This window comes from Cavia porcellus, unplaced genomic scaffold (assembly GCF_034190915.1).
Source record: "Cavia porcellus strain 051 isolate PalLab524CR breed Dunkin Hartley unplaced genomic scaffold, mCavPor4.1 scaffold_9, whole genome shotgun sequence".
NCBI lineage: Eukaryota > Metazoa > Chordata > Mammalia > Rodentia > Caviidae > Cavia > Cavia porcellus.
In genome coordinates, this window is record NW_026947492.1 from 60,876,158 (window position 1) to 60,897,904 (window position 21,747).

The 21,747-nt window shown below is 35.0% G+C and overlaps 1 protein-coding gene across 1 annotated transcript in view; it reads left to right on the plus strand.

The window, feature by feature from the left end:
• The window catches only part of Pgm2l1 (phosphoglucomutase 2 like 1), a 77,701-nt gene that overhangs the window by 27,388 nt on the left and 28,566 nt on the right, over positions 1-21,747 (plus strand). Inside the window, exons 2-4 of the mRNA XM_003463435.5 lie at positions 9,667-9,834; positions 11,866-11,972; positions 12,778-12,862. Of these exons, the coding sequence (XP_003463483.1) occupies positions 9,667-9,834; positions 11,866-11,972; positions 12,778-12,862 (360 nt within the window). The remainder of the gene's footprint in view (positions 1-9,666; positions 9,835-11,865; positions 11,973-12,777; positions 12,863-21,747) is intronic.

Genomic DNA, 21,747 nt, shown 5'->3' on the forward strand with positions numbered 1-21,747 from the left:
ACTGGGGATTGAACTCAGGGCCTTGGGGATGCTAGGCAAGCACTTTAACACTGAACTGTTTCTTAGACATATGTTTTTTTAAAGTTTTTTGAGACAGGATCTTGCTGTGTAATCCTGTCAGTCCTCCTGCTTTCACCTCTCAAGCGCTGGGATTACAGGCATGCATTACCACTGCCAGCCCAAGAAATATTTATATCTAAAAATATGTTTGTTAAAGTTTAATAGAGAGAGTTGATTATGTCAATGAGCAATAAAATTTTGCCTGTCCCCGCTGCTAGGGATCAAACCGAGAGTCTTAAACATGCTAGGAAAGCACTCTACCATTGAGCTACACTTGCAGTCCAATGTATGTGGTTTATTAGAAATAATTTTAGTGGTGGAGGTGGTGTGTTGTTATTGTTGTTGTTTTTAAGAAAAGATTGTCTAGCTACTATGGTACACACCTGCAATCCCGGTTACTCAGGAAGTTGAGGCAGGAAGATCATCAGTTGAGGCCAGCCTGGGCAATTTAATGGGACCTTGTCTCAAAATTTTAAGAGGAACTGGGGTGCAGCTCAGGGGCAGACCACTTACCTGGTACGTGCACAGCCCTGATCCAATTCCCAATATCATTAAAACAACAAAATACTACATCTAGGTAGGTTTAATCTTTAAAATAAAATAGTGAACATTTAAGCTTTTGTCTTTCACACTAATCTTGGCATTTCCAGTATTATATTGAAATGATAACAGTATGCTATATTTGAAAGGTTATTTTCTACTTTTTTCAGGTGGTGAGCATTTTCATTTTCTGGGATGACTCTTTTTTTAGTTCAATAAGTGATTATTTAAGTAAATCTCATATGACAAGTATAGTTTTCAAGTTTTTACTTAAGCCAATTTGTGCTAATTTCTACCAAAATTGTAAAGAAGGGGACATTAAATTTAGAATGATATAAAGATTCTTTAAGTGAGGAAACATTGATTTGTTTAGCATGACTGTGTTTTGATTCAGTCAGGAGCCAGCCCTGCTCCAGGCTCTGGAAATGGATCAGCAAGCTGGCTGACCCTCAGGAGTAAATGTCAGCTATGTTCTCCCTTCAGAATTTTAGAATACAGTTTCCTGTTTTAACTTCGGTTCAGAAATAAACTTTAAACTTTTTTCTTTGCGCTTACATTAAACTAGTATTTATTATTTAGACACAAATCTCTGATAGCATTGAAACTGTTATTTACAGTTTTGTAATTTTAGGTGTATCAGGGTTATTAAAGAGTTTTATATTTTGAATTCTCTGTAGATAAATAAAAACGTTGAGATTTGGGATTGTTAATTATATGGTATATTCTTTTAGATCTGTCCTAATCTGCCAAATAATGAATTCATGACTTAGACTTTTTAAGTTTCAAGTGTAGAATATTGACAGATTCGAGTCATATAGGAATTATAAAAATACTAGCTTTGGCTATTGTGTTTCTCCACATGATAGCACACATCCTGCTTCCTCCAGGGTGTACTTTTATTTTGGTTTGTCCTCTTTTACTCAGCCCACGCTTGCTCTGCAGAGCCAGTCTCTCACTCTTCACTTTTACTTTTTTGCTTATTTCATTCAATGCTTTGAGACAAGAAGCTGGGAAAAAATAGGTTTATAAAATAGATAGAAAAAAATTTACAGATAAACTCACTGGCAAGCTTGTTTTTTTACACGTTTTATATACATTTATATTTATTACATATGTATAGCCAGATAAGTTGTAGCAATTCGTAGATTAGAACCCTAAGAAAAATTTTTAATATACAGGTTAAAAAAATTTTTTTGTCTTTTTGAGACAGGCTCTTTCTATGTAGTTCAAGCTGGCCTTGAGCTCACTTTGTAGCCTTGGGCTAGTCTTGAACCTCAATGATCCTCCTGCCTCAGCCTCCCAAGTGCTGGGATTACAGGTGTGAACCACCACACCCAGTTTACAGGTAAAATTTGAAAAGAATGCATGGCATTAATTCTGTTTTATTTTGCTTGGTTTAATTTTCTCTAAAATAAAATTTTTTAAAAATAAATAAAAAAGTGAATTTGGGCCTATGGTTCTACACTATGGACAAAATAAAATTGTATGAATATTATATAAGGAGGTACATTATTTTCTTCATTTTAGCCACATAAAGTTGCAGCAATTTATAGGATTAGACCTAAAGGAAAATTGTTGGTATATAGGTAAAATTTAAAATAATGCATAGCTTTAATTCTCTGGTTGTTTTTTAATTCTGTTTTCTTCAGCTTGTTGATTTCATACTAAACAATTAACTTTATTTCTGACAAGTAAAGAAAATGTTAGTAGTCACTATAATCTCTTTAGATTTTCTGCAGGATTACTTTAATATTAAAATTAGGATTTAAGATACAATAACTAAGAAATTTTTTTTTATTTTAAAGAGGGTAGAATTAAACAGAACAAAACAGAGCATAAGGAAACAATGTTAAGAAGATTTCAAAGCAAGATCACTGGAGATCTTCACTGTCTATCATATTGTCCCTTGTTTTCTTCCAAATAGTTACCCACATCTTCACACACAGTGAATACATACTGAACAATATAGTACTAAACTAATCAGAATGGCATGATGAAGGCATTTTAGGTCTTCAAGACCAGACAATAGGGAAGTCAACAATGGCTGCCATAATGTCTCTCGTTCTTTTCGAAATAGCTGTCCATATCTTTATGTATGTTGAAATGAAGCATAAGAGACTAGACTAATATCACTCTGAACAGTGATTAATAGTATTGCTGGATTTTATATCATAATGCCACAGAATTAGCACTTGGTATCTTAGTGTCTCTTCTTCTTCAGAGTATCTGTTCATTACATTGTGCATTATATAATCTGTTCCCGTAAACTGTTTAGAAATTCTACACATGTGTGAATCTCTACATGTAAACCTATCCTTTCTGTATTATAGGGAAAAACAGATCAAAACAAGACAACAAAACAAATTCCTAGAAAAACATGAAACGAAAAAGACATATAAAACCACAATACTAGGTGATCTACAGTAGTTACTATGCTGTCTCTTGTTATTTTCAATAGAATTGTCTACATCATCAGGCATAATATAATTGAACATAGCATTACATAGCAATTTTGATAAAAACACAACATTGGAGACATTGTAGGACTTCAAAAGCAGTTAATAATCAAACCAGAATGGGTATCTTATTGCATCTTGTCATCTTCAGAGTAGTTGCCTCTACTCTCTTAGACTTGATACTGTCAAGCATACCAAATTCGAATAAAATCAGTCAAGCAAACAGCGGTCTAACAAACCAGATTCAAATAAGATCAGTCAATGTAAGTAATACAGGCTTCACGTTAAGTTAATAGGAAATTAAGGATAGTTACCATAGTACATTCTGCTATTTTTGGGATAGACATCTGTGCCCTCAAATCTAGTATGAGTACACAGACTGGAACAGAAAAAAATCAAACTAAATAGAGTGATAAGACTAATGTGGCTTTTAAATCCTGATACACTACTAACAATGTCCTCTGCCTTCCTTTTTTTAGACAATTCCTCCCCTTTCCCTTCTCAGGATGCTTGGTATATTTTGGGTCCCACTAACTCCTTTAGTTTTTAGATTAGGGGGGCAACCCATTACCTATCTAAGTGGTGCTGAACTTTCTTATCCCTGAGCTTGATCTTGAGCTGTATTCCTTTACCTACTAAAGCCTCAAGGTTTTCCTTTTTATAGCTGAATAGTTCTCTACTACACAAAAGTGTCATGACTTTCCAACCTATCTGCAGCTGCTAGACGAGTTGTCCCTATTTCTCTCTGGTTCCCTGTTACATAGAACATCGTTTTCTCATCTTTGACTTTCAGTTTATTAACCCTCTTTCAGGTTGAGTATATTTCCTATTCAGAGTATCTTGATGGATCCTATTAGAGATTATAGCCAACCTTCTCTGCCTCATCTCTGCTATGCTATTTTTCTGCTATTACTTGTCTACTTTTCTCCTTCATTCCACTGTCTGCCCCATTCATTGAGGCCTCTCTACCACTGTTGCTGGAATCCTGGTATTTTTTTCTATCTCTCTCTAGAATGTCTTTCAGTATTTTTTGTAGGGTTGGATTGGTGGTCACGAACTCCCACAGTTCCTTTTTGTCATGGAAACATCTTGTTTCTCCATTAATTTTGAGAAAGAGTTTTTCAGGGTACATCAGTCTGGGTTGGATGTTATTTTCTTTCAGGGCTTGGACTACTTCACTCAAGCTCTTCTTGATTTGATAGTTTGTGTTGACAAGTCTGTCGTGATTTTGATGGATTTTCCTTTATAGGTAATCTGTTTCTTTTCTCTGACCACTTTTAATATTCTGTTCTTGTGGTGAATTTCTGTGATCTTGATTATTATATGTCTGGTGTAGATCTGTTTTGGTTGTAGTTGGCTGGAGTTCTGTATGCCTCATTTATCTGGATATCATTTCCTTTTCCTATGCTTGGGAAATTTTCCTTAATTATTTCTTAAATAGCCTTTATAATTCATTTATGTTTACTCCTGCTTCTTTGCTCACATTTTTTAGTCTTAAGTTATAGATCCTCTTGTCGTCTTCTAGCCTTTGTATTATTATTTCCTGGTTCCTTGTATTTTTAAGATATCTTTTCTTTCATGATCACATGTTGCAAATCTATCTTCAAATTTTGAAAGGCTAACTTTAGTTTCTGTCAAGGCATTTTGCCAGCTTTCAATGGAGTTTTTAATTTCCTAGTAATCTCTTTGGATCTATTTCATGTATTCTAGATTTTGTTTATATTCTTCACCAAAGGTTTCTCTTCTTTTTCTGGGTTCCTCCTTTCTTCCATCTGTGTCTTCTTGAGAGATGCTCAGCATTTCTTTTATTAATCATTTTATAGCTTGCCTCACTTGGATTAGAATTTCAGTTTTAAGTTCATCTATGAGGTCATGAAGGTATTTCTTTATGTCTGCTGATGCTGTGGCTGATATTGCATGATTGCTGCCCTAGAACTCTTCTGTATTTACCTCTCCTAGACTTACTTTGCCAGGATCAGCAGCTGGAGGCTTTTTCTTATTTCTTTCTCTTGTCATGTTTCTGGTTTCTTTCAGACAGGTTTATGGTAGAGGTCTCAGTCCCCCTCCATATTGCTCATGGTTTTTCTGAAGCGTGCTGGCTGGAGGCTTGCTACCTTCTCCAGTTTATTGTTATCTGAGGTGCATGCAGGCATGATGCAGGCTGGCCCCTCTTCTCTGAGCCAGTCAACCAGCAAGTGCCTTCAGCACATTAGTCTGTGCTGTGCGGACATCACAGATTCAGGACAGATTTGTCCCTGGCTATTGGATCCCGAGCAGGGTGTGACCCAGCCCAAGCAGATCCCACCAGTTCTCTCTGGGCCAGGGGCAGCAGACTGATGCCACTGCGGTTCTGGGTTCAGGCCCGTCCTGCCCAGCTCCAATATGTCCTCCAGCCGGCCACACCCACCGTGGGACCCAATTTCCAGCACTCAACGTGAATTAATGCAGCTCTCCACCTTGGCTCCTGTCATGGTCTATGTCTGTGTCCCCCAGGTCTCATGAGTTTGAATTGTGCATTTGTGATTAGTTCATTGTCTAGTGCTTAGATTAATGGTATCAGTGCTCCACCTACATAGGGGTGGAGCCAGGATGTGATGTAATGGCAGGAAGAAGGTGTGTCTTGCTCTTTGCCAGTTCTTGTTTGCTGTTTGCAGCCACCATGAAGCCCAGCCATGCCTGTCTGCCTTGGAGTCAACTGAGTGTGGACTGAAACCTCCAAAAACTGTAAGAAATAAACCTTTCCTTTCCCAACTTTGGGCTTCAGGTATTTTGTCTCAGCAACGAGTAAAACGTAACTTAAGACAGCTCCATTCTACACTATGCCTTGTTCTCTTGCCAAGGGCCCTGGACTCACCAACTCCCGATTTCGGCAGCCACGGCTTCAGTGTGACCTTGAATGGTCCAACTCCAAGGGGCACACAGCACAGTGGAAGATGTTTTCCATCCTTTCTTTCCTTTTATTTTTCCTCACTTTCTTCCTGGGTCATGAGAATCTCTCTTCTTTCCTGTGGCCTTCTCCATGTTGTTACATTATAGCATCTGAGATGTTTGTCTCAGAGAGACTCTCTACCCTGCTGCCTATCAAGCTGCCATCTTCCAGCCCAACAGCTAAGAGAATTTTAGTTGAGATTGAATATATTCACTTCTAAATAGCTTTCATTTCATATAATAGGTCAATAAGTATATTCTAGAAATATAAAAATCATGTAGCTTTCCTACTAACGTATAATTTAAAGGTGCTTTTATATTTGGCATCAATTGAGCAGTTTCTTTTTGTCTCTTTTTTTTTCTGACTAGGCTTCTCTCCTCCCAAGTAATAAATGAGTTGTAAATAAGCTTATTTAAGTAGCAAACAATAATTTGTATTTGAAAAAGCTTCAAAATATGCTTTATAGATTTAGACGATAAAGCTTCCTGTGAGCAGAAAGGTGCTGTTTATGGGTAAGAAATGCTCATGTAGATATGTAAATAGTGGTTTTTCTTAACTCTTAAGAAGCCCTGACCAGTTTGTGCCATAAAAAAATGAATAATTTGTACATAAACTATTAAAACATTGTCATGACTGTCTAATAAATAAGTCACTTTTGTGCCTTTAGCCTTGTCTCTAATATCCTCTTCAGAAATGATCATCATTTTTAGTGTCTTTTTTTTGCATGGAATATTTCTAGAGAGTATATAAATACATATATCTCTTTTCATGCAAATTATAACGGTATACTCTTCCCTATTCATTTACCATATCAGTGTTTGACATAGAAATTGCATTTTAAAATAATTTGCTTACAGTTCTTTTAGATCTTCATATGTTACATTTAAAAACTTTAACAAAAAATAAGTGATTTCATTATATGAATGAAAATATAAGACATATATAGCTATACAGTTTTTTAAGTTTCTTTTTTAGAGTTTGTAATGACATGTAATTGCAGTACAGTATATATTGGAGAAATCTGAATTTAAAGTATATTTCAGATGCCTGTCATCATAATCATTTAACTCTTTTTTACCTTACAGGTTTACTTACTATGTTTAATATATCATGACTCTTTAACCATCTTTATGTTTATCTAACTTTGGGGTTTTCAAGAGCCAGGAATTAGGTTAATACTGGTTATGAGGTTCAAAATAGGAATTTTTTAGGCCCTACTCTAGTAACTGTGCAGCACTCATTAAGCTCATAGTATTTATGTCTGATAGATCAATTTTATATTTATATAGCTGTAATAAAAGTGAATATTTTTACTTTATATCTAGAGTTAAATTGCCTTAGAAACATTATTAATCTGCTTAATATGATTATTTTGGTTTTTGTGAGATAGTATAGAATTTAAGCCAGACTAACCCGGGTTTGAAACCTGTTTATGTCTTCAGTGCTAGCTCAGTGCTCTCTCTGTAAATCTCAATTTCTATACAATGTAATATTAACAGTGAGTAGCAGTACCAATAAGGATACTGCAGTGAATATTCTTGTATGGATATCATAGTTTGTGTAAAGATATTGATATAGACCAAAAAAATCTGTGAACCAAAAGGCTGATGCACTTTAAAATTTGATACACTGCTACAAAATCACTCTGAAACGATCATCCCACTTTGCAGTTTCACAAACTGTATAACAGTGCTATGTATTTTCTACACATGAATTTTTTCTTTTCTTATTCCTATCTTTGAATTTTAGCCTTCTCCAAGTCTCTTTGTTTTTTTTTTAATTTAAGGAGAAAAAGAAAAAAACAGAAAAGAGTACAAGTAATACAAAATTTTAAAAATAAATAGTAAGAAATCACTAGTTAATAGATTACATATTCTCATCTTAGAAATAGTTGTTCAAGTTACAAAATTAAAGCATATAAAGTGGACCCGGCCAGCCCCTCTCCCAACTCCATTCAATGCTTCCCACTCCGAGCTTTCGCACCTGTCTCCCCGCTGTGCTGACCGGGATGCAATAGAGGCTGCAGGAAATTCAGATCACAGTTTCCAGTGGCACGAGGTCCGGTTTCTGTGTTGAGACCTTATCTGTTCCTACTGTATCACTGGGATTGCTTTTCTAGTTGGTTTCTCTTAATTTAATTCGTTCCTGGGTCTGCAAAGAATATCCCCCCTTGCCTAGAACTTCCTGCCTGGCAAAATTCCTTGATTTTAAGTGCAGTTTCTCAGAGAGTCTCTGAGGCTGCTGCTATCTATCTGCCATGTTCTTCAGGACCCCTCCAAGTCTCTTTGATCCCTCTATTAAATGTGTGATATCTTAGACATTGGAATAATATGCTAGTAACTCCAGTAATATTTGTACCTTTCTCTTAATAATTACTCATATTTTAATGTGGGCTGTATAGTATTAATACATACTATTTATAAGACAAAAGCTCCTTGAGTCTAGGTTGCTTGTATTTTTTAAATATCTATCAACTTTAAAATTTCAATTAATCGGGGCTGGGGATTTAGCTCAGCGGCATAAGCATCTGCCTTGCAAGCAGGCAGTCGTGAGTTCGATCCTTGGTACCAATAAAAAGGAAAAAGACCAAAAAAAATTTTTTTTTAAATTTCAATTAATCAAAAATTTTTATATCTTCTCACTAGTGTGGCCATATATTCTGGTTTAATTTTCACTATAAGCAAAAAAGTGTTTTTGCTTTAATTTTATATTAATATGTTTTTATCCCTTTGCACATATGTAATATTTAATACCTTTTAGATGCATTGGTTTATAATTACAATGTTCATTATCATTACATAGGCTTTATATGTAGAAGATATAAATACTACTGATTCAACCATACTAATTGTGTTTCACCTTATTTTCTTAATGTCTGACTCTTCTAAAAAGAAAATAATGGAAAATTGCATTTAGGTTTTACTATAATTTCATTTCTATTAAATGTGTTACTCTATGTATGCTTATCTTTTGGTGCTGGGAATTGGATTCAGGGCCTCACATATGCAAAGCATATTTCCTACACTGAGCTACACCTCCAGCCTCAAATCTGCTACTTTTTTTAGTGAAACATTCTGAGTCATAAATACTCTAAAGATTTATGCAAATAAGTTAAAGTGCATGTTAATGAAATACAGAAAATTAAAATGTGAATGTTGGTATACCATGCTTCCCCAGCCATGTTTGGATTTTTATGAAAATCCAGCATGACACATTTGACACACAGGACTTTCTTATGGTCAACTCATATTGCAATAAGTTACATAGCTTTCTGTGTTTTTAAAGGGTGGTAAGGCTTAACTGGTCATTTGATTTGCAGAGCTTTAGGTAGATAGACAAGTATGTTTCGATGGCATTTATCCGATATCTTCTCAACTGATATCCTTTTGACTAAGAAGTTTATTTTAGATCTGTAGCTCTTATATGTATCAAATTGTTAAAAAGAGCATTCTTGATTATATTACTGTAAAATGTACGAAAATCAGACATATGTAAATCACTCTCAGTAGTGCTCCTTTGAGCACTCAGTAAATGGCAAGTATTATTATGCATTCTAATATTAATAGCACTGTGGAATTTATAGTGAATATAGAACCTTGTGATATGTGCATGTGGGCCTGCAGAAAAGCTTGATGTTGAAATTCTGTAAACCTTATTAAACTTTAACTTCTTGTTTAATAGAATCCCAAAACGAAAGAACAGATTGAAAATCTGTTACGGAATGGAATGAACAAGGAGTTGAGAGATCGCCTCTGTAGCCGAATGACTTTTGGGACTGCAGGACTTCGTTCTGCCATGGGAGCAGGGTTTTGCTATATTAATGATCTTACAGTAATACAGTCAACACAGGTAAATATTATTAACGATTACATGTGTAATTGTTCACTATTTATTTTGCTGTATTAATTAGGTAGTAGTACCTTTCTTTTCTTTCTTTCTTTTGTTCAGGAAGGTATTCTCGTGTAAATAAAAAACACTGACCAAATTCTAGTTTTTGGTCTTGCCTGAGTTTTATCTTAAAAATCATTTATGTATCTTCAAGGATCACAGATTGATTCTTGGATTAATAGTTATTTTAATTGCCATTGTCAACTTTTTGAGCATACTACTTTTAGAGAGAAGATAATTACACATGCTTATATACAGCCATTCGTAAAAGTTAACCAGAGTATTTGGCAAATTTAGTTGAAAATATTTCATTTAAGCATGCTTTTCCATATCCATTTGAAAATTTTAGAAACAAATTACTTCTCTTCCCAGTGAATCATCTTCACTGTTTCAAGATACTATACTTTTGAGGCCAGTAATATATTTAGCATACACTAAAAATAATTCTGACTTTCACATTGCCCTAGTGGGCATAACTATAAGCAATACTGCCACACTGTAAATCATCTTTAGCCTTGTTTTAAGAGAATTCTCTAAAGCCAAGTGTTAATGCCTAAGAGAGGAGATGAAATAAAAAGATGGTGGAAATAGGTAGGATACATGCCATCTTTCCTATCTACTCCCCCCCATCTCCTTTCTAGTCCTCAACCATACATGCATCTAGTTCAGTCTTTTTATGTTTACTGAGTTTCTTGATAAGCAAAGCCAGATAGAATCTGAGTCTTAAGCCCTAACCCTTTCAAACTCTAGCTGTGAATGAATATCTGGAGATAAGGTGAATTCTTATAGCAGACAATAATTTGAGGATCTGTAAGGTTTGAGGATAACTTTTTTTTGAGATAAGGTTTCACTATGCAGTTCATGCCAGCCTTGAACTCACTTTGTAACCCAGGCCAGCCTTAAACTCACACGACCCTCCTGCCTCAGCCTCCTGAGTGCTGGGATTACAGGTGTGTGCCACCACACCTGGCTTATTTGGGATATATTAATCTCTGTTCTTCTAACTCTCATATAGAGTATATTGAGAAAGATAATTACCCTTGAATGACTTGTGTATTGAAAGTAATTGGGGCCTCATTTGATACTGATTCATCCTTAATAATGCCTCCCTTAGAGTATATCTTCAGTAAGTCAGAATGACTTAATTTTAGTTAAATGAATGGCCCTGGATAATTTATTATATTGAGCATTACATAAATATTCTTATTCTGTATTCTCATTTTTAAAAGAAATATTAAAAAAGAGAGACAAAATAGTATTTGCATTTGTTTATTTTCAGCGTGTTACAAAGATTGAATTTCCTATCTTATTTTACAGAATTCTAAATGGTAAACACTATGAAGTGTTATTTTTAGAAGTAAAAATATTTACTGGTTAGCAAATCATTCTCAAGATAGTTAAAATGGTTTTAGTTTATCATTTTTATGTTTTAAATATGAAATACTTATTTTTTGTGTGTGTTCATTTGACTGCAAATTTTCATAGTCTATGCTTTTTTTGACTTGTGAGATTTTAAGACTAAAGAATTATAAATGATACCACCATTTTAAGAAGTGTTCCAGTGAGGTACTATGTTGCTGATTAAAAATATTTGTGTCCTAAATAGGTCAGATCTCTTGGTTAGCTTCTTAGAATTTAGCAATGATTGAAATTTTGCTCTCTGGAACCTCAAAGCAAGAAATACTTTCTTTTGATTCTTAGAGTAATTTCTTCTTACTGACCCTTATGTTTCATCTTTTCACGTTTTATTTATCGTATGGGTTTGATGATTACTAAGTTGATGCTTCTGTACTATTAAAATTGCCTGAAAATCTATCATTTCATGTTTGTGGATGGCATAGTATTGTTCTCACATTAGCAAATGTGAGCATAAAGGCAGAAGCCAGTTTCCCTAGAAGCCAATAAACTGCATACAAAACATAAAGACATTTTAACTATTCTAAAATTGTAAGCACTCATCAGGAAGTAATCTTTTGTGTTTATTTGCTTCAGGGAATGTACAAATACCTTGAGAAATGTTTCTCAGATCTTAAGCAAAGAGGCCTTGTCGTTGGGTATGACACTCGTGGTCAAGTAACCAGCAGCTGTAGCAGCCAGAGGTACAGTGTTAACTGTTTCAAAAATTAAGTTGGATTATAATAAAATACTAAAAAGTGCTTTTCCTACAAGTAGGTAGTACTGCTGAAACAGGAGACTACCAAATAGAAGTGTATTCACATGCTAGTGTTTATTTTAGAGCTGAAATAGAAGAAAAAGTACAGCAAAGATAAGCTACGGATTTCACAAAAGGAAGTAAAATCTTAAAATTTTTAGAGTTCACATTTAAAATGATGTCATAGCTTGTAAGTTTAATATATTTGTAAAGGGACTGGGTAAGAGTAATTATAAAGTTTATATTATCTTGTAATTCTTTTTGATTAAGAGTATTTTCATGGTCATGACATAGTGATACTTTTTCAGGGAGTAAATATACATGATGCATTTATTTTATTTGACTTTCCACCATTCTGTTGCATTTTGTGGGTTTTATGTCCTAATTAAAGCCATTAAAATGAATGGCAGAAAAAAAATTATAGCATCAATTCTGTTCATTGTTAGCTCTTTTTAGTTTAGGTTTGTGTTTGTGTGTACGATGCAGTGCTGGGGATGAACCCAGAGCCTTGTACCTGCTAACAGGTGCTCTACCACTAAGCCAACTTCCTTTTTAAATAAATCTTATTTATTTGAAGTTTTAAGTTGGAGCATAAAGTTTTTAAAAATGATTATAAGAATTGATTTTATTAAGATACTTTGAACTCAGACTAATTATAATAAGATATATTTATTATGTATGTGGAAGTTTTTTATTTTTTAAAAAGCATAGTAAGCTAAGGACTAAGGGAAATCTTTTAAATCTTTTTTTAGGCTTGCTAAACTCACAACTGCAGTCCTACTGGCTAAAGGTGTTCCTGTGTACCTTTTTTCAAGATATGTTCCTACACCTTTTGTAGTAAGTATGTTCTGTTAGTGATTGTTCAGCTGGCTGCTCTTGACAAGGTTTCTTTTTTTTTTTTTTTTTTTTTTGGTCTTTTTGAGACCAGGTTTCACTATGTAGTTCAAGCCTTGAGCTCACTTTGTAGCCCAGGCTGGTCCCAAACTCACAAACTCACTCAGTGCTGGGATTACTGGTATATACTACTATGCCCAGCCACTGGCAAGATTTCTTAACTAAAATTTAAAACTTTGTCACAAATATAGTTTTGTATTAGTGACATGAGGAATCAAAGGAAGGAAAAAATTTTGTTTTGAGTTTATTTTCATTTTTTAAACCGCCTAACAACTTGATCTCTAAAAGGTGACAAGCCCACAGTCATGGTGGGGCTATTTTAATGCTCTTCTTTCAGAAATTGACAAGGCAGACAAAAATTATTAGAGACAGTTTTGAACACACTTAACAGGTTTGATCCATTGAGTGTATATAGAAACCCTTTATTCCATGTTGGTAGGATACATGTTGGTATTAAACAGAGTTACAAAGAAAGTCTCAACAAATCTTGGAGAACTGTTTATCAAACTATATCCTTGGACTCCAATGAAATAAAATTATAAATTAAAAATCCCATAAAACTCCCTATGTATAGAATCTTAACACAGATCAATAAGTAATGTGTGGATTAAGGAAGATATAACTGAAGGTGAGAAACTACAGGTAGTTCTTGCTTTGAATGGTAATGCAGGGCTATAAAGACAGCTATGAAGCTAAAGATCCATGCAAAATGATCTTCACAGTCAACAAGAAAAATTGCAAATATTCCATGATTTTTATAATCTTGACAAAACATTAAAGACTCTCTTATTCATGGTTAAAAATATATAGGGAAAGGAAAAATGGTAAAAAATATTTAGTACATTACAATTTAAAATATTAGAAACACTGAATACTAAAGTTCTTACTTTGTTTAAAAAGAAAACTAGACAGGATTGTGAAGTGTTTGCTTCTTTTCTTTAACTTTCAGTGAGTGAGCATTTTACCATTCCTTTGCAGACTGTTATATACCTTGGACCACCTTCCAATATTTTATCCTTTGTTACTTTCAACATATTGAAATATCTCTGAGAGATCCTTTAATATAAAGTGTTTTACCTGTATCATTACCTCTTCTTCTTTTTCAGCCTTTTCATTACAACCCCATGTGTTTGTCTTTCATTATGCTCCTCTGGTTGCATATCTAAAGTCTTTTGAATGGTAATAGTGCTGGTATTCTCAAATGCCTTGTCTATAACTCATTTATGTTTAGTGCAATTTTCTTTTCACAACTATCACTTTTTAAAAGTTTCTTTGCTACATTTTGATCTTTGTTAAATTCCAATTTCTTTATGCATTTTTCCCTCTTTCTATTATCCATTTTTCTAAAATGTCACATGAGTTTATCACTGGGAAATAAGGAGAATGCACAGCCACATGTCTAAGAGCTGATTAATAAATGATACACAGCAGCTGGGCATTTAGCTCAGTGGCTCAAGCACTTGCCTGATAAGCACAAGGTCATGAATTCCATCCCTGGTACCAAATAAATAAATAAATAATACACAGTGACCAATCACTGACAGACTTTAAAAGTGTCACATGATAGATCATTGACCATGATAGATATATTATATATGTAAGAACTTGTGGACAGAAGAGCTAGCAACCACATTTGTACTTAATACAGTTATTCATGGTTAATGTTACCACAGTAACAGAAATTTGAAAATGTTATTAGGACACTCAAGCTATTTAACAAAAATGTGGCAATAGAAATGATGTTATATTGGAACTGCAGTGCAAGTACTGCTTGTATTTAAAACTGAACAGTATGAAAGCAAAAATTTGGGGACAGAACTAAGCCATACTTAAAGGCAAATTTATAACTTTAGTGAATACATTAGAAAGAAAGATTACAGGGCTCTCACAAAGAATACAGAAGCTCATTGAGAGAGACAACTCGGATGCCAAAGTGAAACATCTTGGAGAGGTCTGGAAAGAGGGAGGTGGATCCTCTCAACCCAGGAAGAAACTAAAAGGAAAAGAGCTGGTTAAACACACAGTCCTGGGGCCACCATTAGAGCAGCTAAGATTAGCGGCCACCATGACTTGCCGGAGCCGCCCAAACTTGCACTGCTGCAACCCACCAGATCTGTGCTTGTGCTAAAGTCAGAGGTCAGCAAGCCCAGTGGAGAACAGAGCCAGCGTGGAGACCTGCATTAACCCACAGTGAATGCAGGGAATAAGACCCCCTCACAGGAAAGGGCAACCAATTGGACAACATATTGGAATCTGGCAGGAAGGCAGGAGCAAGGAACGCCAGTGACTTCGGTCACTTGCTCCCTTCCCAGAGCAGATTGGTGGGATCTGCTGGGCCTGGGTCACAGTAAATCATCCTAAACTAATTCCAGAGGTGCGGCACACACTAACACAGTGAAAGACCACTGCAGGTTGACTGGCCTGGAGGGAAGCAGCCAGCATACACCGCTCCTGCTTACACCAACAGCAAACTAGAGAGTGCAGAAATCCCAAGCCAGTACGCTTCAGAAGAACCATGACCAACAAGGAAAGAGGCTGGGACCTCCACTATACACCTGTATGGAAGGAACCAAAAACATGACAAGAGAAAGAAATAAGAAAAGCCCCCAGCCCTAAACCCTGAGAGTATTGATCCAGGAGAGGTAAATACAAAAGAGACTGAGGACAGCAAACATGCAATATCAGACATGGCATCAGTGGACATAAAGAGATATCTTCGGGACCTCATAGAAGAGCTCAAAAGTGAAATTTAATCAAATAAAGCAAGATATAAGTAAATTAATAAAAGAAATGCTAAGCACCTCTCAAGAAGACACAGACAGAAAAATGGAGGAACACAAAAACAGGAGAGAAATGTTTAATGAAGAATATAAAGAAAACCTAGAATACATGAAGCAGATTCAAAGAGATTACCAGGAAGTTAAAAACTCCATTGTAAGCTGGCAAAACTGCCTGAAAGAAACTAAGGATAGACTATCAAAACTTGAAGACAGGTTTACAATGTGTGATCATGAAAGGAAAGATCTCTTAAAAAAAAAAAAAAAAACAAAGGAACAGGCAGTAACAATACAAAGGCTAGAAGATGACTTAAGAATAAAAAATGTAAATGAAGAAGCAGGGGTGAAAACAAAGGAAATACAAAGGCTATTCACAGAAATAATTAAGGAAAACTTCCCAAGCATAGGAAAAGGAAATGATATTCAGATGCATGAGGCATACAGAATTCCAGCCACTACAACCAAAACAGAGGTACACCCAGACATATAATAATCAAGATCCCAGAAATTCAGTATAAGAACAGAATACTAAAAGCTGTCAGAGAAAAGAAACAGATCACCTATAAAGGAAAACCCCATCAAAATCACAGCAGACTTCTTGACACAGACTATCAAATCAAGAAGAGCTTGGAGCGAAGTATTCTAAGCCCTGAAAGAAAATAACCTCCAGCCCAGATTGATGTACCCTGAAAAAGTGTCTCTAGAAATTAATGGACAAACAAGATGCTTCCATGACAAAGAGGAACTAGGGGAATTTGCCACCACCAACCCAACCCTACAGAGAATACTGAAAGACATTCTAGAGAGAGAGAAAAAAATACCAGGATATCAGGAACAGTGGCAGAAAGGCCTCAATGAATGAAGCAGACAGTGGAATGAAAGAGAAAAGTAGACAACCAATGGCAGAAAAATGGCATAGCAGAAATGAGGCAAAGAATGTTGGCTCTAATCTCTAACATACATGGCCTTGATACACTAAAAAAAAAGAAGAAAATTTAAAAAAAGAAACACAGGAAGAAGGGTCCACTGAGATGCTCTGTATAGGAAATATAATTAACCTGAAAAAGGGCTTGTGGATCAGAAATCAAATCCCTCTATGTGACAGGGAACCAGAGAGAAATAGGGGCAACTCGACCAGCACCTGCAGATAGGTTGGAAAGACAGGATACTTACATGCAACACAGAACTACTTAGCTATAATGAAGGAAAACTTCGAGGCTTTTGTAGGTATAGGAATACAACTTGAGATCAAGTCCAGGAGTGAGAAGTTTCAGAACCACTTACGTAAATAGCAGGTTGCCCCCCACCCAAGCTAAAAACTGAGGGAGTTGGTGGGACTCAAAATGCACAGTGCACTTTGTGGGAGTGAAAGGAGAGGAATAGTCTAAAAAAAGAAAGCAGAGGATATTGTTAATAGTGTATCAGGACTTAAAACCCATATTACACTGTTCTGTTTAGATGGATTATATTCTGTTCCAGTTTGTCTCCTTATGCTAGATTTGAGGGCACAGACACCTATCCCCAAAATAGCAGGATATAGTGTGATAATCATCCTTAATTTCCTATTAACTTAACATGAAACTGTGTATCATTTACACTGTTTTATCATGACTGATCTTAGTTGAATCTGGTTTGTTAGATTGCTGTTCTGTATTGACAGATTTTATTCAAATCTGTTATGATTGATAATATCAAATCTGAGAGTATAGGCAACTACACTGAAGATAACAAGATTCACTGGGATACCTAGTCTGGTTTGATTGTTACCTGTTTTTGAAGTTTTATGCTGTCTACAATGTTTTGTTTTTATTAATATTGTTATGTACTGCTATATTCAATTATACTATGCCTGACGATATAGACAATTCTACTGAAAATAACAAGAGACAACACAGTAACCCTTGTAGATCACCTTGTACTGTGGTTTTACATGACTTTTTCACTTCATGTTTTTATAGGAATTTGGTTTTGCCTTGCTTTGTTTTGTTTTTCCCTCTAATACAGAAAGGATAGAAATACATGTAGAGACTCATGCATGCGTAGAACCTATAAACAGTTTATGAGAACTTAGCATGATGAAATGAACAACTACTCTAAAGAAAAAGAGACACTGCAGTACCCAGTGCTGCTTCCATAGCATCATGATGTAAAATCCAGCAATACTATTATTCTTTGTTCAGAGTAATTTTGGTCTGTTTTGTTTAATTTCAACATACATGGAGATATGGACAGCTATTTTGAAGAGAATGAGAGACACTATGACAGCCATTGTTGACTTCCCTATTGTCTGATCTTGAAGACCTAAAACGCCTTCCTCATCTTGTTCAGATCAGTTTTATACTATGTTGTTTCATGTGAATTCTCTATGTGAAGATATGAACAACTATTTGGAAGAAAACAAGAAACAATATGATAGATAGTGAAGATCTCTGATTGTCTTGCTTTGAAATTTATGTCTCTTACATTGCTTTCTTATGTTCTGGTTTGTTGTGTTTAATTTTACCCTCTATAAAATAAAAAAAAATAAAAAAGTTTTGAAAAGTGAGTTAAGCTTTAATTTAATTTATTTATGCTAAAACATAAAATCTAAACTAAGTAGAAGTAATGCAATTGTAAAGGCATAAGAAAAACTCAAGTAAGCAAAAAATAAAGAAGCTATCAACAGAGTTAGGTCTCTGAAGAGACTAAAAAAAGATAAATGGTCCTGGAAAAGGTAGTCAAGAAACAAGGAACCCACAAATAAAGAAATTAAAAGAAAAGCATAATAGGAATTATTAAAAGCACAATATTTGGAACAACATAATACAAATAAATGTACAAGTTCAGATGAATTCACCAATTTCCTAGAAGAATACTTGTTACATCAAAACTTTAGAAATTTTAAAACTCTGAATAGACCTATGGTCATTTAATAAGCTGAATTAGTATTTTTGTTTCAAAAAGTACTCTCTAATTTAAAATACCAGGTTTAGATGATATTATAGGCAAGTTTTACCAAATATTTGAGGAATAGATATATCTCTATAGACTATTCTAGTGACTTATTGGACATACGTTGAAGGAATTCCCCAAACTCTAGCCCTAATGACTAATTGAAACCAAGGAAGATTCCAGAAGTTAGACCATCTCTGTAAGATTCTGCCTTACAGTTGCCAGTTCCAGCTATCATCATTCCCACTATGTTGACTTTTCTCTCTTGTGTAGGTAGATTTACTCTAACTGGTAGAGAAAATACTGTTAATAACCCCAGATTCACACTTTTTAACATGTCAAAGGCAATCTGCCCTGACTAACTGTAGCTAGAATATGTTGGGGGCTCTGAAGAGGCTTGGTTTATGAGACAGTTTCAGTTCAAGGGAATAGGTTACTGTGATCAAAACTGGGTCATGTTCATACCCCTCACCATTGTCAGGAGAGAAGTAAATGTAATGGTAGGAGCTGGAAGAGAAACATCCTAAGAACACAAATTAATTATTACAGAGAAAAATGGAAATTCCGCCTGAGAATTAAATGTGTTAGGGAAGATCGTGAGTTGACCTTTATACAACAAAAACCACAGGGTATGTATAAAACTCTTCAAACTGGAAAGCCAGAAACCTGTGTTCTACCTATCAATTCTCTACCTAGTGATTATATAGTATGGGACAAGCCTCACTGTAAAATATGATAGATTAAATGATTTATAAATTTACTTCTAACTTCAGTATCTTGTGATAGTATTTCTCCAATCTTTTCTCCAAGGTTCAGAGTGGCTGGTTGTTTTAGTTACTTTTCTGGTTGTTGAAATAAAATGTCCAACACCCAAAGTTGAAGGAGAAAAAGTTTATTTGGCTCACAGTTTACAGAGGTTTCACTCTACAGTCAGCAGGCTCCGAGGCAGGGTGATATGGCAGAGGGACATCACAGAGGAGAAACTGTTCATTGACAAAGCCATGCAAGCAGAAGGCAATGGCAACTAATCCAGCACCTGCAGATAGATTGGAAAGACGTGATGCTTTTGTGCAGTAGAGAACTATTCAGCTCTAATGAAGGAAAACCTTGAGGCTTTTGTAGGTAAAGGAATACAACTTCAGATCAAGCCCAAGAGTAAAAAGGTTCAGAACCACTTAGGTAAATAGCAGTCTAAGAACTAAAGGAGTTAGTGGGACCCAAAATGTACAGTGCACCCTGTGAAAGTGAAAGGGGAGGAATTGTCTAAAAAAGGAAGGCAGATGATATTGTTAATAGTGTATCAGGATTTAAAATCCACATTATTCTCACCACTCTGTTTAGTTTGATTATATTCTGTTCCCATTTGTCTACTTGACTAGATTTGAGGACATAGACAGCTGTCCCAAAAATAGCAGAATGTACTAAGGTAACCATCCTTAATTTCCTTTTAACTTAATCTGAAGCCCTGTATAGCTTACACTGTCTTATTATGACTAATATTATTTGAATCTGGTTTGTTAGACTGCTGTTTTGTATTGACTGATTTTATTCAAATCTGTTATAATCAATAGTATCAGGTCTGAGAGTATAGGCAACTGCTCTGAAGATGACAAGACTTACTAGGATACCCACTTTGGTTTGATGATTACCTGCTTTTGAAGTCATGTAATTTCTCCAATGTTTTGTTTTTATTAATAGTGTTATGTACTACTGTGTTCAATTATACTATGCCTGATGATATAGACAGTTCTATTGAAGATAACAAGAGACATCATAGTAACCATTGTTGATCACCTTGTATTGTGGTTTTATATGACTTTTTTGTTTCATATTTATCTAGGAATTTGTTTGTCTTCTCTTGTTTTGTTTTATTTTTCCCTCTAATACAGAAAGGATAGAAATACATGTAGAGACTCATGCACATGTAGAATCTATAAATGGTTTATGAGAACTGATATATAATGTGTGATGAAATGAACAACTACTTTGAAGAAAAAGAGACACTGCAGTACCCAGTGCTGATTCTATAGCATCATGATGTGAAATCCAATACTGTTATTCTTTGTTCAAAGTGATTTTGGTCTGTTTTGTTTTGTTTAATTTCAACATACACAGAGATATGGACAGCTATTTTGAAGAGAATGAGAGACACTATGACAGCCATTGTTGACTTCCTTATTGTCTGGTCTTGAAGACCTAAAATGCCTTCATCATCTTGTTTGGATCAGTTTTATACTATGTTGTTTTGTATGAATTCACTGTATGTGAAGATATGGGCAACTATTTGGAAGAAAACAAGAGACAATATGTTAGATAGTAAAGATGTCCAGTTGCTTGCTTTGAAATCTGTGTCTCTTACATTGCTTTCTTATGTTCTGTTTTGTTGTGTTTAATTTTACCCTCTTTAAAATAAAAATTAAAAAATTTGAAAAAGCAGAAGACAACAAGCAGCACACAAGTGGCAAGCGACAGCCCTCTTTCTGTTCCTTACATTACATCCAAGCTACTCTGCCACTAGGACAATTAGCACTCATAGCCAGGGTGTAGCACCCTTCATCCTACTAAGAACCAAGCAGAATCAGTCAGTGAGCTAATTCAGTAATGAGACACCCTTGATTCCAGCATCACACACTTAATCTCAGCTTCTCATACACTTGAGATTCAGCCACATCTGAAAAGTCCCACTTCTGACTACAAAAGGGTTTGGGGGGGATGTCTAGACATAAACCTTAACACTGGCACCATTGTAGGTATTCATTAACTATTGTTAAATGAACAAAAGGATGACAAATGTTTACAAGACTAAGTAAAAGAATATGCAATGTCTTGATTATTATTCTACTAACCTGTTTTGAAACTGTTTTGTTCTTTTTCCTGCTGAAAAAAAATTTTAAAGATTGAATTAAAAGAGATTGAGGGGAAAATCATTTGATCTAATAATTGGATGATTTTTGTACCTCATATTTAAAAATGAACTCCACCCACAAACTTGGAGTCTATGAGACTGTGGGTAATTTATACTATAATGTCATTTACAGTTATTTAATCAAACATTTTTGTGCCAAATGTATGAATAGCTAGGGAGCAAATGGAATTATGATGTTATAATAATTTTTTTCA